General features: G+C 35.4%; 1 protein-coding gene across 1 annotated transcript; it reads left to right on the forward strand.

The window, feature by feature from the left end:
- Positions 1–2683: 2683 nt before the first annotated feature.
- Positions 2684–3571, forward strand: HELRODRAFT_158518 (hypothetical protein; the record flags this gene model as incomplete). Its single annotated transcript, XM_009010569.1, has 2 exons — positions 2684–2967; positions 3400–3571. The coding sequence occupies 2 exons, from the start codon at positions 2684–2686 to the stop codon at positions 3569–3571; spliced, it is 456 nt and encodes a 151-aa protein (XP_009008817.1).
- Between the last annotated feature and the right edge of the window lie 14559 nt (positions 3572–18130).

The raw sequence follows: 18130 nt of genomic DNA on the forward strand, positions 1-18130 counted from the left end.
TTCCAATAGATAAACACAACTGCTTCAAACTTTGTTTAACGTTTATTTGAATGCCAACAGTAATAGAAGCATTAAACTAATCCATGTAACTACATAAATCACATTTACGACTTCGCTAAAAACCCTAACTTTTTTCTGAATCTACGCCCGAATGGAAAATAAATCCCGAATGGAAAATAAATCACATTTACGACTTCGCTTCAAACTTCGCTAAAAACCCTAACTGTTTTCTGAATCTACGCAGGACCTTTATAAAACCCAAATGGAAAATTTTTACGATCAAAAGATTACAAATATCGTTTTACAATCTTCCAAACAAAGGTTACAAATTTAGCAAAGATAACAATAATTAAAATAATAATATAGCGCAATTTGATCATTCAGGTGGTTGTAACAATATATAATCATTTAATCACTGTAATATCATCAACATCAAATTCACACCGACTTTCAACTCAGCCAAAATCACTCCATGTCACTGTCGACCCATTATCTACATTTTGAATGTCACTAGTATTGTCAAGCCACATGCTATTGAACATTTAAGATATGATGTTTTTCATCTTCACCCAACCACCGGGATATATTGATTGCTATCGACGGCTACACACCTTTCAGAAAACATCGCTCAGACAAGCATGCCATCTATTTGAAATCATCTATTTGTGGTCAAACAGTGTCCCTACACCAACAGAGAGGTATGAACTGCCATTTACTTTAATTAATAGAAATTAAAAGAAAAATAAAATATACAGGACTTGTGAAAATGTTGAAATTTGTAAAAGTCAAAGTTTATCTCATAAACCGGTTTTGCCAATTCAGACTAAAATAATTGAAAATAAAGTTGCTGAAAATTGTAAGTTACAAGCTGATAAACAAATTATCAAAAAACTGTTTACTTTATGAGTAATATAAAACTATGTCACAGAACTGATGTTGAAAATTTTCTGAAATCACAGGATATATATGTCATTACATGTTATCCAGTTTTTAAACGTCAAAAAACTTAGCAGATGATGTTAAAGATGATGATGAACACTCTACTATGTTTAGAGTGTGCATTGAAAGCAGTAGTAATGCAAAGATAAAAAATCCAAAAGTTCTGCCAAGACACGTTATTGTTAGAGAGTGGAAATTTGTTACTTCAACATCTGCAAGAGAAGTTATGGCACTGTTTCCACTTCCTTTGACATGGCCAAAACTACCGCAGACGGTGTTGCCGGTATTCATCCTTTATATCATCTGAACTAGCACGACGCAAGATTTCGGTGGATTTGATGTGGTCCTTCAGATCAATTCGTTACATCCATCGGAGCATGTTGTTCCAGTTTGGTTGTCATTGGTCATGTTTCTGCACCATATAACAACACCGGACGTATCAAAGATTTATAAAGTCTTGATCGTAGTGGTAGTAGGATGTCACGCCGCATCAATATAGAGGCAAGGAGATGCCATTTATTCTAGGCTGCACGTATGCGTGCTCGAACGGCAGCTTCAGCTGTTTCAGTACAATCCAGAATATTACCTAGATATGTCAAATGCATCTGTGTTTCCAACCGTTATGCTGACGAGAGTCTTAGTATTCGTATACATTTCCATCACAAGTCGAACAAGATTTTCTGGAATGAATTATCGACTGCTGATTGCTTCACAGGAACTAATAGAGAAAACAAATGTCGAATTAGGACATATTGTTTCATGGTTTAATCCCAATAGATTGACGCTAAATGAGAAGATAACCCAAATGATGGTATTTGGGCCAGTAAATTATATGAATTACAAGGAGCCATATAAAATCATAGTCAACAATACTCTCATCACAGAAAGTAAGACAGTAAAATTTTTGGGAGTTATGTTGGACCAAAAGTTATCATTCAAGCCACATGTTCTTAACATCTGTTTTAAATTCTCAAGACCGATTGGGGTCATAAACAAAATCAAATTTTATTTACCAAAATCATGCTTGGATATGTTTTACAACACTATAGTTTTGCCGCATGTTTCTTATTGTAATATTATCTGGTCAGGTACATGTTCAACAGTAACAAATCCAATAATAATATTAATGAAAAGAGCAATTAGGACAATAACACTATCAAAAAACTCACTCATGCAAAACCTCTTTTTCAGCAGACAAATAATTCAACCAACTAAAGCTACACTGTGCAGTTTGTTTTGTTTACAAACAACTTTTGAATAAATTACCACAGATGTTCAGCCATTACTACGATTACTGTAACGCAAAGAGAAGAAAAAATTATTTAAAGACGAATAATTAAAAAACAAATATGCTCTTCAGCCATATCATATGCAGGGGTCCAAGAAGCTGGAACCACGTTTTACAAATAGGTTTTCCTGTGGATATCTTTCATGTGAAAAATTTAAAAAATAAATTGAAATTGTTTTTAATAAACTGTGATTGTGATTATTAAATTGTTTTTTGTGAAAGTTCAAATTTTGTCAATTATTTTTGGTAATGACATGTAGATGTGTATTCATGTATAATATGTTGGTAAGTTTGCGGCTTATTTGTTTTAATATATGACTGTACTTGTCTGTATATATTTGCTTATCTTGTAAGTATGTGTGTATGTATGTTAAAACCAAAACATGATGAGTGACACTGAACCGTCAAACATCAAGTAACAAATGGATTAACACTTTGATTTGTCGTTAATTGCACATGTCGGCATTCAGTTGGATATTTTCAAGCACACAGACACGCAGGAACCGCTGCAACAAGCATGAAATGTGGTTAGTTGCGAAAAACAGTTCCCTGCTGTCGCTTGATCTGACGCTGATCATTTTACATATTGCCTTAAGAAATTTAAGGGTGTTGGGGTCCATCGGGCCGAGAACCTCGATACATATTGGCAAGAATTCCATCGAGGGGAGGGCGTTCCCATATTTTTTCATTTTCTCGTCCGCTGCCCTGGCCGCGGCCAAACCGCATTCTTTACTTGTCAGGTTTACATATCGTTCGGCAAGGGTGCCAGGGACCGTAACATCCCACGCCAAACATCTACCGGCTCTCTAAGGTATTAGTGTGCATCCGTCCGGGCGCCTACCATCATGCGCAGAAATGCCGGATGGTTCCTTGAGAACCGGGATTGATGTGTGTATGTATGTATATATATGTGTGTATGTATGTAAATGTATATATGTATATTTGAATGTATAAATATATATATATGCATACGAAACTGACAATTATATATCATATTTTGAAAAGGTGGCTGTGCTCGATAAGTCTCAAGGACTCCTCAAGGACTGCTCTTGATTTTCTTGATTTTATCAAATTTTGTGGCCAAATAAAATATTGTATTGCATTGTATCCATCTCACTTCATTCTGTCATTGATGCATTGAAAACCCTCTGTCTCAAATGCATCATTGATAGCGAATCACACTTCACCTGTGCCATCTATTATCCACCCAAAAATCTATCATACAAAGATTCCTCCTTGATGGGTTACATCGATGAACTCTCCAACACTGTGTTGGGGAGCGACTCAAAACTGATCATTGGGGTGACTTCAATCAACTCGACCAGATTGAGATTAACATTATAGTGATTGTTGCTCAATTGTCAAAGACTTCTGGTAAAAAATAAACATGTCTCTAATTTTTAATGCAAATATTTATTGTCTTTGTTGCACCTGCTTTCATCGGCTTATCCTTGTTGATATTTGTTAAAATGGTTCGGGTGGTTCTATTGTTCTCAGTATTCGTTTTGAATTTGTTTGGAAGTACTTCTCATGGCAAAAAAACAAACGATTGGGTTAGCAATGTCCATATCATCTTTATGAATCATTTAGGTCAGATTTTTCATTTTAAAAATTTTCATTCGGAATTTAATAATTACATATCTGCACATAAATTTAATTAATTTATTATTGTATTTATTTAAAATTTAAATATATTAGTCACACTGGAAAAACTATTGACAAAATTATTTCAACTCTATTTTCGTAATTTCAAATCTGCACCCAATTGGTTATTAGACCAAACTAGATACTCTGCCCGACCAATATAGCAATAACTATTATACGCAATTATACACACGTGAAAAAGAGATAAACGTAAAAGTAAGAGGGCATAGCTAGCCTGCATGCATAATGAAATATGTGCTGTTTAAGTAGCAATAAACGTGCACTTATAAGCATATGTTATCTGTTTATATAAAAGTATAGGAAATTGCAATGATGACAAATATTTTGTACTTAAGTACGTATGTAATACTTAGATACTTATACTTTAGTACATATGAAAATTTATACTTAAATACGTACACTTAAGTACTTTTTCAGTACCTATACTTATAATTAATACATTTTACCTGTAAGTATCAAAGAATTTTTAATATATATATATTATATATATATATATATATATAATATAATATATATATACTACTAATATATATATATGGTAAGAATTTTGTATTACCACTTAATCATATGGTGAGAATATCGTATCACCACTTAATCATATCTTCAACTTATCACTAAGCACTGGAATCTTTCCTGACTCATTTAAAATATCCAAAATCATACTAGTATTTAAGAAAGAAAACAAAGATGGCATTGATAACTACAGACCCATCTTCATTCTTTCCCCGCTGTCAAAAATTTTTAAAAAACTTTTTTTTTAAAAGACTCTAATTTCTTCTGCTCCAGTAAAACTACCTCCAACAACCAATACGGATTCAGACCCAACCACTCAACTGAGCTTGCCATTTTTGACTTCACTCAGCATATACTAAATGAAATGAGCAACAATAATCTTTCTGTTAGCATTTTTCTAGTCTTATCCAAAGCCTTTGATGTCATCGATCACAAAATACTCTTATACAAACTACATCATTACGTAGTAAGAGGCACAACTCACAACTGGATGAGAAGCTATCTTTCATCACGGACACAATATATTTCTATGGACAACATCAATTCAAAGCATGCTTCTTTTTATTACGGCGTACCACAAGGGTCCATACTCGGACCCCTTCTATTTTCTATCTACATAAATGACCTCTGCAACGTTTCGCCTTCAACCAAATGCGTACTGTTTGCAGACGATACCAACCTCCTTTTCACTTCTAACAACCTACCTGACTGCTCTGAACTTATCAATCTCGAACTCCAAAAATACTCTAACTGATCATCCAATAACAAACTAATCATAAATTATTCGAAATGTGTATACATTATCTTTTTTCCCAAAATACTCACCAACCAAGCTCCTAACTTAAATCTAGTAATTAATGGCGTCTCTATAAACTGCACCCTGTCAACCAAATTTCTTGGAATCACAATCACAGAAAATCTCTCATGGAATTCTCACCTACAAACTATCTCAGACAAAATCAACAAACTCATTGGCATCTTCTACAAAATCAAATATAAACTCTCTCTTTCTGCTCTACACAAGCTTTATTATACATTCATTTACCCTTATATAACCTACTGCATCACACTATGGGTAAATAGTCCAAAAGCCACCTGAATAATTTTATATTCTCCCAAAATATCTATACGTTTAATTTTTTACCTCAAACCCTATTCTCATACTAAACCTTTCTTCATAGCAAAAAAATTTTTACCACTTCATCTACCTTTACTGCTCTGCATTATTCGTTTTTAAATTTATCAACAATCTTTTCCCACCTCACTTTATCAACTTATACACATTGAGCAACTCCATCCAATCTACACCCATTTCTTCTACATCTACAAAACCCGCCTCAAGTTAATCCAGACAAGCATAAAAAGAACTGGTCCTAAAATTTGGACAGAACTTGTACATCCCCATTTAAGAGCCATCATAAACCTACAACATTTCAAGCCAAAATTTTTAGCTTTTTTATTGACACTGAATCTCGACTTCAGCACCTAATACTATAATACGTGAGAACAAATGAAGCGGTGAATGGTCATTATGAATGGTTTGTTGCGAGTTTGTTTAGATATAAGAAACAACAAGTAAGAATGTTTATAACGTATTTATTTACGTAATACAAAATAAATGAAAACGTGTTCGGCAATGCAATTAGACCAAGAGAAGTTCGATCGTAAAATGTCGCAGGAAGAAGGGCTGTTGTTTTTGTGTTGAATCTATATATAGTAATTCGTCACATGCTCAGATTAGGGATGTGTGGTTCAACAATATTCCCCTACCAGATCATCAGCGCAAGCTGTTGATCGATGCTAATCAAGATATCGAGATGGGAGGTGAACTGTTCTTCTCGATCTTGTGGTTCTCCGAGGTGATGGAATGTTGGTGTCCATGGATCGATTTGGGTGTGCTTGTGTCGACGTAGATGTTTCTGTTGTTGGCATGTCCTCGTTCGTTGGTGGAGATAGCGTTGACGTTTTTGTTGATGCTGATGTGTCGTTCGACGACGGAATTAATTTTGTTGAAGGTGTTGTAGAAGGTGGTGTCGTCGCTGTGGTCGTTGGCATGGGTGACGGTATTGATGGTGCCGGTGAGTATGCGGGTTTGAGGCGGTCTATTGCCACCGTGCCCCTATGCCCCTCTTTGTCAATGACGAAATATTTTGGGTGTCGTTCTACCACTGTGTAGGGTCCCTCGTATTGAGGTTGTAGTGGTGAGCGGTGAGCATCCGTACGAATAAAGACCTGTTCTGTAGTGAAGAGGTCTTTTGGAATGTAACTCACATTTGTACTTGTTCTTGGTTGTGTTGCTTTTAGGGTCTCCGCCCAGCATTTGATTTTTAATGCATAGGTGTGTACATCGGTTGTCTCTGGCCGTGGGTTTGGAAAATCTCCGGGAAGGCGGAGTGTTGTGCCGTAAACAAGTTCTGCTGGTGACAACTTTAGGTCTTCCTTCTCCGTTACACGAATGCCTAATAGTGTCACTGGTAATACATCCGACCATTTGTCTGAACCGTGAGCCATAAGTGAGGCCTTAAGCTGTCTATGCAATCGTTCCACCATACCGTTGGCTGCCGGGTGGTAGGCGGTGGTGTGAATATGTTTAATGTTCAGTAACTGGACGAATCTCTTGAAAGAAAAAGATGTAAACTGGCTGCCTCTGTCTGTTGTAATGGTTTCTGGGACGCCATACAACGAAATCCAGTTTGAAAATAATTTATCTACTATTGTTTCCGTTGAAGTATTTTTGATGGGGATTGCTACTGGCCATCTGGTGAAACGATCGACACACGTTAAAATGTGTGTGTGTCCATCTGATAAAGACATTGGTCCAACTAAATCGATGTGTATGTGTTGAAACCTGTTGCTTGGTGGAGGGAATTCTGCTGGACGTGAAGCCGTATGTCGATGTACTTTGCTGCGTTGACATTGCAGACACTCTCTGCACCAGTTACGGATGTCTTTATCAATGTGGGGCCAAACATACCTGGTTCTAATTAATTTCGATGTTGCTTTCGCTCCTGGATGTGACAGGGAATGGAAATTCAGAAAAACTGATTTCCGCATGCTTGTTGGAACTAAGGACGAGGGGTGCCTAACGAGGTGTCGACGACGATATTGTTTTCTGAGTTGTTGACTGTAATTATGCTGATTTTTAGTGAGTCTGTGTTGTCAAGGAGTGTTGCATCATCCTCCTGTTCTTTCGACATCTCCTCCAGGTTAATTGCTTTTGGCGTTATCGTGGCTACCTCTGTACGTGATAGCGCATCAGCCACAACGTTGTTTTCTCCTTTCACGTGTCAAATGTCTGTTGTGAACTGTGAGATGTAATCCAGATGTCTGATCTCTCTTGATGTTAAACGACTTGAATCTGAACGTAAAGCGAACGTCAATGGTTTATGATCAGTGAATATTGTGAACTTTCGACCTTCGAGGAAGTGTTGAAAATGGCGGACAGCTGAATACATTGCCAGCAGTTCTCGACCAAATGTGCTGTAGCAGGTCTGTGCTGGGTTAAATTTTTGCGAAAAAAAGGCTATAGGTCTTGCAATCCCCTGACTTTTCTGTTCTAGTACTGCTCCCGCAGCAACGTCTGAAGCGTCTGTGAAAAGTTGAAAGGTGCCTTTCTCTTGAACGTACCATAACTTGGTTGCCGCTAGTAATGCCTGTTTGGCCTCTCTAAAACTTTGTTGCTGCCCTTTGTTAAATTTTATGGTTTTTGATTTGCCAGTTAAAACGTCAGTGAGAGGTGAAAATATCGTTAAGCAATTTAGATTTAGGGATTAATCGACGGTAAAAATTGATCATTCCGATGAATTGGCGTAGTTGCTTGTCAGTCGTTGGTTCAGCAAAATTGATGATTGCCTGTACTTTGTTGTCGAGGGGTCTAATGCCTTCACTGTCGAGTTGATGCCCCAGGAATGTTGTGGATGATTTGGCCCATTCGCGTTTGGATGGGTTGATGGTTAGTCCGTTGTCTTGCAGTCGTTGAAGGACTTGTTCTACATGGCTTCTGTGTTCTTCGAGGGTTTTGCTGGCTATTAGTATGTCGTCAATGTATGCGTGGACAAAAGGTAGCCCTCTCAGAACACTATCGGCGAACCTTTGAAAAGTCTGTGCGGCATTTCTCAGCCCGAACGGCATCTTCAAAAATTCAAACAGACCAAACGGTGTTGTCACCGCTGTTTTTTGGATATTTTCTTCTGCCACCGGAATCCGGTGGTAAGCCCGTACAAGATCTAGCCTCGTAAACTATCGCACCTGTCCCAGACTGTGAGCGATATCATGGATGTGTGGAACTGGATATCGATCAGGTGTAGTCCTGTTGTTGAGTGCGCGGTAATCTCCACAAGGTCTCCAATCTCCTGATGACTTTGCAACCATATGAAATGGTGATGCCCAAGGACTGTTTGACGGTCTTATGATTTCGAGTTGACACGTATTCGAATTCGGCTTTGGCGGCTCGCAACTTTTCTGGGTGCAATCGTCGTGGGGCCGTATGAAGTGGTGGTCCAGAAGTCACAATGTGGTGTTGTATCTTGTTTTCATTTTTGTTGTTGTTGACAGGCATTGTTAACTTAGAAAATTTGTCAATGATTTTACCAAAGTTGTTGTCCGAAGCAATGTATGGTTTGACGCCCGAGATTATATTGGAGCGTTCAACAACCCCCTGTATCTGTAATACTTTTGTTTGTTGATGTTTGTTGATGTTTGTACATGATGTAGGCGACTAAAAGTGTTGTGGCCAGAGGTTGCCGCCGCTATTAGCAACTGGTCTGGTAGTTTGACGACTTGGCGACTTTTGCTTTGTAGTTGCATGGTCTCGCACACTTTTTTGCTCTGTCCCCATACGTTTTATGGTACCTGCAAACATCTGTCTCCTCACCATCTGCTGCTCTAGATGGTAATTTTGTCTTCGTTAGTTGTTGTTGTTGATGTTTGCGCCTGAATGCAAATACTTCATCTCTCTTAGTCGTTGTCTCTTCGGTACCAGATTTTGTTACGGCGTTGTGTGTTATGGTGGTAGAACCATTTCGATTGTATATTTGATGCATTCGGTCAGCTATGGTCGCTAACCTTTGTAACGTCTCGTCGGTTGAGACTGCTAGATGCATTTGTATTGCGGATGGTAGCTGGTCCAACCACAATTGTTTCAAAATGTTTTCGTCTTTATTGTTTGCCCCCCACAGGTTTTGCATGAGCCTCAATAGTTGTGATGGCGTTCTGTCTTTCATGGCCACGCCTCGGAGCAACGTGCGCAAATTTTCTTCGTCTGAAACCGAATATCTCTGCGTTAACACGCACTTCAGTGAGGTGTAAATTTGTGCCGACGCCAATTCCGTCTCCACATCTATGATGACATCCATTGGTAGGCTTTCAACCAACGTGGGGTACCATTCATCTTCTTCTGAGAACCCTCGGCCCTTGAGCACATTTTCAAAATATGTAAACCACGCTTTGTGGTTCGCCGTGCTGAATGTGTTTAGTGGGGCTCTCGTCGCTGTTCTCTTTGTCGTGGTTTCGCAAGCCATCGCGTTCGGGGTCACAAATTTGTTGCGAGTTTGTTTAGATATAAGAAACAACAAGTAAGAATGTTTATAACGTATTTATTTACGTAATACAAAATAAATGAAAACGTGTTCGGCAATGCAATTAGACAAAGAGAAGTTCGATCGTAAAATGTCGCAAGAAGGGCTGTTGTCTTTGTGTTGAAGCTATATATAGTAATTTGTCACATGCTTAGATTAGGGATGTGCGGTTCAACAGGTTAAACATTTATATGTTTATATATGTATAACACGAACATTTACATATTTATATGTTTATATATGTATAACACGAACATTTACTTATTTATCTTCAGTTATCTTTTTGCCTCGGTTATTTTCCTTATTTCATTTTATTAACTACTCATATATTTACCTGCGGTGGCCACCACAAAACATACAGTCTTATTCGGTCTCCGCATATTCAACTTCATAACTTTTATTCACTTTTTTGATATGTTGTTGATTATGAATAAATTTTGAAAATGAAATGAAATTTCCAATATACTTCCGCAAGTACTGTTATTATTATTATTATTATTATTAATGTTTTTTTAAGCGCCCTTTAAAAAGATCTTAGAGGCGCTAACGGTAATTGCAGTACATTGGTAGCACTTTACTAAGGCAATGTAATGAATGGAGAAAAAAAACATAAGCACTAGTAAACTTGGACAAAAAGATGGTGTTTCAACCTTTTACGAAATTGAAAAACAGACAATGCAGGATCACGAAGGTCTCTAGGCAAATCATTCTAGGCAGCAGGACCCATTACGGAAAAATTCCTTCGACGAAAATCAAGTGTGTGTCAGGTACAAACAGTAAATCTGAATTGTCAGAGATCAATGTTTGACTAAGCAGTGGCATTGTTTTAGGAATGACTTTGTCAGTTAAATATTTAGGGGCAACTCTCTTTATACATTTAAAAACCGTTAAACATATCTTGGAAATAACTCTTTGATAAACCAGAAGCCAGTGAAGAGCAAAAGGAATTGGCTTAACGTGGTCGTAGTTAAGGCCACCTGAAACCAACCTTGCAGCCCAATTTTGAACCGACTGCAGTCTAGCCATATTTACTCCAGACAGGCCGTAATATAGACTATTGCAATAGTTTATTTTAGAGTGGAAAAATGGATGAACAAGACATTGTAGAGTATGCTTGTTTAAAGGTCGTTTTATGAGCCTAAGCCTACACAGTTGTCCAAGGCATTCTTTCGAAACTGCCCTAGTATGAATGTTAAAAAACAAGTTATAATAAGTTATAATCAAAACATATCCCAGTTGCGTGCAGTCGTGCAAAATTCAATGTCAGTCAGAATCACCAAGTCTGATAGACTCAATGTTCATTTTTTCCAAATGGTGCTTACTGCCAACCGGTAAAAACAGAGTTTTTGATTGATTCAATTTAAGCCTATTTGCCATCATCCACTCATTAATTTCCGAGAGACATGATCTGAGTCTACAGACAAAAGGGGGCGCTAGCAATGATCTGAATATCATCAGCAAAACCGCGATGTTTGAACTTATATCTGTCAATGATTTTAAAAATATCTGCAGTGTACAACACAATCAGGAGGAGGCCGAGAACCGACCCCTGTAGAACACCGTATGACAGTTTCAACAGTTGTCAAGATAGATCTAAACAGAACCTGTTATGGTACGACCTGAAAGATATAACTCAATCCAATGAAGAACAACACCCGATACTCCAAATGAATATTGAAGCTTACGTAAAAGTAATAAGTGATCGGCACAATCAAAGGTAGAGCTCATATCTAATAGAGCAAGCAACGACACATTTTGAGCATCTGTGGAGGAATATAAATTAGAGCAAACATCAAATAGTCGTCTCAGTCCTACGGAACTGACGAAAATCAGATTGGTAAACCGGAAAAAATTAGTGGTGAGTGACAAGTTGAGAATGCGTTCAACAACTTTAGACAAAAACACAAGGTTCGACACAGGCGGATAACTTGAAAGTTCATTTTTGTTCGATGTACTTTTTTCAGAATAGGGCTTACTTCAGCGTTTTTGAAAGCTAATGGAAAAGAGCCAGAAAGAAAGAATTGGTTGATAAAAAACATGAGAAATGGCAGAAACAGATCAATATATACATTTTAATAATCTGTGTAGGTAAACAGTCAATGTCGGAAATTTTCAGCTACTTGTCTGGAAGGTGTTTATAAAAAAACGAAAACTATTCATCACTTGCAATTACGCTCAGATGATCAGTTATTTTTATCGGTGCCAAGAACAAATTGATGGTGGCCAAAGAAATTTTGCCGTTGCTGGTCCTCACTACCATACAGCCTCCGTCAACCTGGTATAACTATTCAGAAGTTTTGCAAAGATTTGAAGACGTATCTTTTTCCCGATGATTTCACCAGACGAAAGCAGCGCCTTTGAGCTGCATTAAAGGGCGCTATATAAATTCTCTAATAGTAATAATAACGCTGTTTAAGTTAACGAAAAAATGGTGAATATAAACGATGGCATGCAAGCGTTAAAGAATGAACTCTTGGTAACAAAAGATGCTATAAAATCCATCGAGGAAGCAGAAGAAAGCAATCCTGCAACATAATAATTTTTAAATTAAAGAAAGGTAATGACCAGAATCTCAATGATAATAAACGACAAGATAATGAAAGAATCGTCCGTATTTTGCAGACAACAATCGATGGTAAAGTTGATGAATCAAGCATTATAAAACATTATAGACTAGGCAAGAGATCTGATAAAATTAGACCATTGTTAGTCCAGCTGAAGTCTAAAGTCTTAAAAAATTTAGTTATGGAAAACTTGTCCAATCTGAAAAAGTTGGATGAAGATTTGAAAGAAATCAGCGTTAGTCATGACTTGACAAGAGAGCGACGAGCTGAATGTAAAAAGCTGATAGAAACTGCGAAAGAGAAAGAAGCTGCTGAAAAAGAGGATTTTATATACAGAGTGAGAGGTGAACCAGGAAATTTAAGAATAATAAGAATAAAAAAAACGATATTTTGAATTTTCTATGGTGTAGCGTAAGAGATATTATGGATGGGTTTGAGGATATGAAGCTCCTATCAAAATTTGTTTTTAAAAAGACGAATAACATGTTTGGTCTCAAAATAACTGGTATGGGTTGTGGACACTGTAACGATTTTATAAATTGTCAGAGTTGTTGTATAGGTAATGAGGCTTGTGGTTGCAAGGATTGTGATGATGATGTTGGTGATGAGAATGGTTGTGGTATAAGAAGCATGGGTGGTTGTAATTATGGTTGGGATGAAGGTTATAATGTCAAATATATTAGGGATAGTGGTGTTAATGATGCTGGTGATGGTGGCTGCAAAAACAGCAGAAACAGAGGTAATGACGGTGTTGGTGATAATAGTTATAATATTGGTAGCATGGTTGGTTGTAAGAATGGTCAAGATGCAGGTAGTGGTGGTTGTAATGATAGAGCTTCAAAAGCCATGGTCAAGAAAGGTAAATTCAAATATATATATATATATATATTGGTAATAGACCATAATTTTTATAATATTCTATAAATTCTACCGAATGTTTGGCGTTAATATGCTTGTAGTTCGTTTTTTCGCACTAAATTTTTTTGGAGAACGTTTAGTTTATTAAAATTCAAAATAAACTTATTTTCCGAATTTATGCTGCAAATATGTACATTTATACACACACAACACACACACACACACATATATATATATATTATTTAATGCATTTGTATAGCGCCTATTAAATGAAATCTCACAGGCACTCTCAAAATCTAGTAACAATAAATTAAAGAAATTATTGTCAAAAGTCAACAGTTTATCCACAATGTACATTAAACGAATATACAATGTATACTTGCATAATATAAAAAAAAGCGGGTAAATGAAAAAAAAAATTTAAGTCAAATTAACAAATCATAAATTTAAAGTTTGCAAATAAAACATGACGCTAGTTCCATATCATCGTTTCACATCAAAACATGTCCTGACATTGACATCGGCATTTCTGGTGCTGCCACTTTTGCTGTTTGCTATTGAAAACCCAATTTCTAACCTGAACATAATCAGGCCAAGAACTTGATCTTTCAACTATTTCCGCATACTTCTCATCTACACACAACCGGAATGACGTAGAAGGGTGGGTTTCATCAAGTTTTATTTTGTCATCTCTCCTCTTGAATACAGGATAGCAAGACAAAACTTTAACATAAATTGACTCAAGGTGGTCAACAACATTGGATGCACAAGTCTTTGAAACATTACCATTGTGATAAAATTTTTTCCGATATACAACTTTACTAGCTGATATTTTTTATTGCGTAGGCCCATCAGGTTCAACAGTGGTCTTTGATATTGCATGACAACATGGACTTGTATTAGTTGATAAAAAAATGTTTCTTCTTTTCTTGCGTATGACTGTTATAAAATTTCCATCATCATTGTTACCTTCTTCAGCAATGTCAGACAAATTTTTAGCGACTGATGTCTCAGCATCTGAATCTCCATCAGCGCATACATCACTGCACACAATACTGTTCACCTTTTTTTGGACATCACTCAGTATATTGCCACGCTCTTCAAAAAATACCAGAACGGCCGGACTATTTTGAATAACACTTTTTTGCAACCTCACCTGTTCAGTTGACAATTTCTCGAATCTATTGTCACAATTAGTAACTTTTCACAAGTCATCAGCGAGAAAACAGGGAAATTTGTCTTCGACTTTAGTTTCAAAAATTAACCGACATATACTAAGAAATTCGTCCCACATTTTATTCTTGTCAACGTCTTCGGAAAACTCCGGCAGGCTGAGCGATAGTGTGCTGGCTTCAAAACTTTGCACTTTTTTTACATCGTCAACTTCAAATAAATCGCAAAAAGAAGTTTTCATTTCCTTTTCATTTATCTGGTTTCGAACATACCAAATAAAACACAACAACGTATCAATTACGTATTTTTTATCGCTTTTAACCTCGACAATTATTCCTTCCGCCATTTTCCAAAGATTATATATATGTATATTGGTGTGTGTGTGCGTGTCGCCGCTAAAGATAGCTTAGTAGAGGCGCTCTACAAATCTACAATACAATATAAATTATTATAATTAATGTATAATATATAATTGCTTAATTATTTAAGTTTTATAACTGAACAGTAACAGGTATCATCTTTTAAAATTTAATGCTATTATACCATTTTATGATGATAGTCGTTCATTTAGAATTTACGAATAAAATCAGTTGTCAAATGGTAAGTCGAAACAGACAAAGCAGTAATGTGGTCTGGCATGTTGTCCAGTCAAAAATCGTTTATTGATTGAACAGAACAATACGAAAAGTTTTCTTTTTTATTACTTGCTAAGAATCATGTCATTCCAAAAATAATAATTTAAATAAATTAGAAGCAAAATGATTAGGAAAAACAATGTTTTATTTTTTTTTCAAAAAATTTGTGATTCCATGTTATTTTTTAAAACAGTTCATTTTTATTAAATATTCTCCATATAATTATACAACCATTTATCATAATAATTACATAAATTTCATTCATACTAGATGTTGGATATGCCAATTTTATTAACGTTATTCTCAATGAATATTTCCAAAAATATTTCTTACGGGCGGCCTTTATAGCAAAGGAATTAAGAGACAGTGGTTATGTTGAGAACATGGTTTATACAACTCATCCCTGGCTAGTTAATTTGTTCCTTAATTGCCCTAACGGTTTAGAATTATCCGGAGTAAAACTTTTGGTCATTTGACTATAGTTTTTATATTTCTTACTAAAGTTGTGACATTTATTTTTATTTCAATTTTCAGTGTCCAGACCAATCTCAACGAAGCATATTTTTAGAAGCTGTTCGAAATGGTGACATAACGTGGCACGCAGGTGCAATGAATTTTCAAGTTGAACTGTTTTCTCCTTGGCTTTTTGAAGCTTCATTGGATACTAGTTCAAAACTTGATAAACTGTTTAATATAACCAGAGAACATCGGGTTCTAAGTCAAAGAGATGTTCCAGGTATAATAGATGAATTTCAGAATTTTTTCAATTGCTTAATTATTCGAATGCATTTTATTAATTAATTTGAATTAAACATTTTGACTAGACCAGTTGTTGATCAACAAAACAACATTTGTTATATGAAATTATGTTGTTTTTGTATTATATATTACCAATTATTTTATTTTATTTTTTATGTCAAAGATTGCTTAAAAATATATGAAATTGAGAAATTAAGATAAAATTTATTATAAACATTTTTCATTTATTCGAATAATCAAATTTTTTTATCCAGGAAGTTATAATGAAAACTTGTGCTGATTACCTTAACTGAGGTGCAAGATGTTCAATAATTGTCGAATTAAGCAATAAATCAAAATGTTATATTTAACAGAATAAAATATCATAATCAATAGAAACAAAAACTGTCTACTAATAAAAGTTTGGCAGAAATTAATTGTTATTCTAGTTCAGATGAAATGAAAAAAACGAAAATAAATAAAATTCAGTAGGTCATACAATTCTCAAAATTTTGCCAATTTCAACAACATCACTAAATAAACTTTCTTTAACATAATTTTTGAACAAATTCATTGGCATAGTTCTAGCCTCAACACTGACAACAGCATTCCATAGCTTTATTCCTCGAACCGACCAATTTCTTTCATTTGTCCTAGTTCTACTTATAACAGAGCAAAGCATACCATTCTGTCTTGTTGATGAGTTTGTATATTTAAAAGAGTTTAAAAATTTATTATAAACATTTTTCATTTATTCGAATAATCAAATTTTTTTATTCAGGAAGGCCATATGAGTGAATAATTAAATTTATATCTTAATTATCATGAAAAAAGAAAACAAGTGGAAAAAATTTAAGTAATGATGACTAGACCATTTCAACAACACACACATCCGCACCGATTAACAACGCACATATATAGATTTAACACATGATTTAATTACAACAAAACACAATAATTAAATGTTTTGAAATATTAATTACTGAACATGAAAATTCAAATTACTTTGATTGTTTAGCGCAATTAATACCTCAGAAATAGTTTATTTCAAAACTAAAAATCACGCAGTGTCACAAAATAACCATCAGTCAATAATGTAACTAACGATTACAAAAAAATAAATTTAGTAAGCAGTTATCACAAAATTACTCAAACACTCATTACGTTGAACCTACGTAATTGTGAGCTCCCACATTGTGTGTATCCTGTGATCTACTACTATCACTCTGTCAACGAATCTAAGAAAACTACGACTACCACTAACAATTGATACTGCGTTACGTGCAAACGGCGAATAAATATGCGAAGCCGGCTAACACTCCATTTCTACTGACTAATCAAATACTGGACTAGAGATAGCAAGGACACTGTACAACATTGGCTTACGATCTTATCTTATCTACTGAATTATAAACAGGATCGATCGAAGTTACAATGAAATTGTACCACGCTTACACACACCTCTCGCTCGACACAAATAATTCTACCTAATCCACATGTTATACTTAATACACGAAACAATGTAGAGTAGAAATACGTTTACAAATATCAAAAGTTATAGTTCGGTTATTGGCGTTGTGCACGGGTGATCAAACACGACTATTGTATGCAAAAGAAATTCGCAAATGAAATCGAATACGCAAATTAATTGCTTAACATTGGACAATTGACCAATATGGCCCAAGCTGTACAACTGTAATTCTTCACGCTTCGAACTATTTCACACATATACAATACGTTCATTAAATAACACACACTAACATGTTCACATGTAGACAAATAAATGTACAATATGCTTAGACACATATGTGTGTATATTAAAACTTAGATGACAAAAAATCCTGCTCAAATCTGAAATCCACCAATTGACCAACTCCCCAAAAATAAGCATGTCATAAAACTTTACCCCAACTCCTCTTAGTGAAGAGTCATTAAACAATGTAATTGTTCTAGGTATTTTATTTTTTATTGATATCAAAATAACGAATGACAAGTTTATATGACGATAGTTTGATATCTAAATGTTTTACCTTAGTTAAAATTAGTTAAAATATAACGAATTAATATTAACTTTTACACCAACACAGCGGTAAACTTTAACAGTGGCATTTAAATTTGACTTCTCCTTTAATTAATAATCACGAGCTATTTGCTCGCTTGAAAACTTTAATATTCATTTAT

This window comes from Helobdella robusta (genome assembly GCF_000326865.2).
Source record: "Helobdella robusta unplaced genomic scaffold HELROscaffold_1, whole genome shotgun sequence".
In the NCBI taxonomy this organism is placed as follows: Eukaryota; Metazoa; Annelida; class Clitellata; order Rhynchobdellida; family Glossiphoniidae; genus Helobdella; species Helobdella robusta.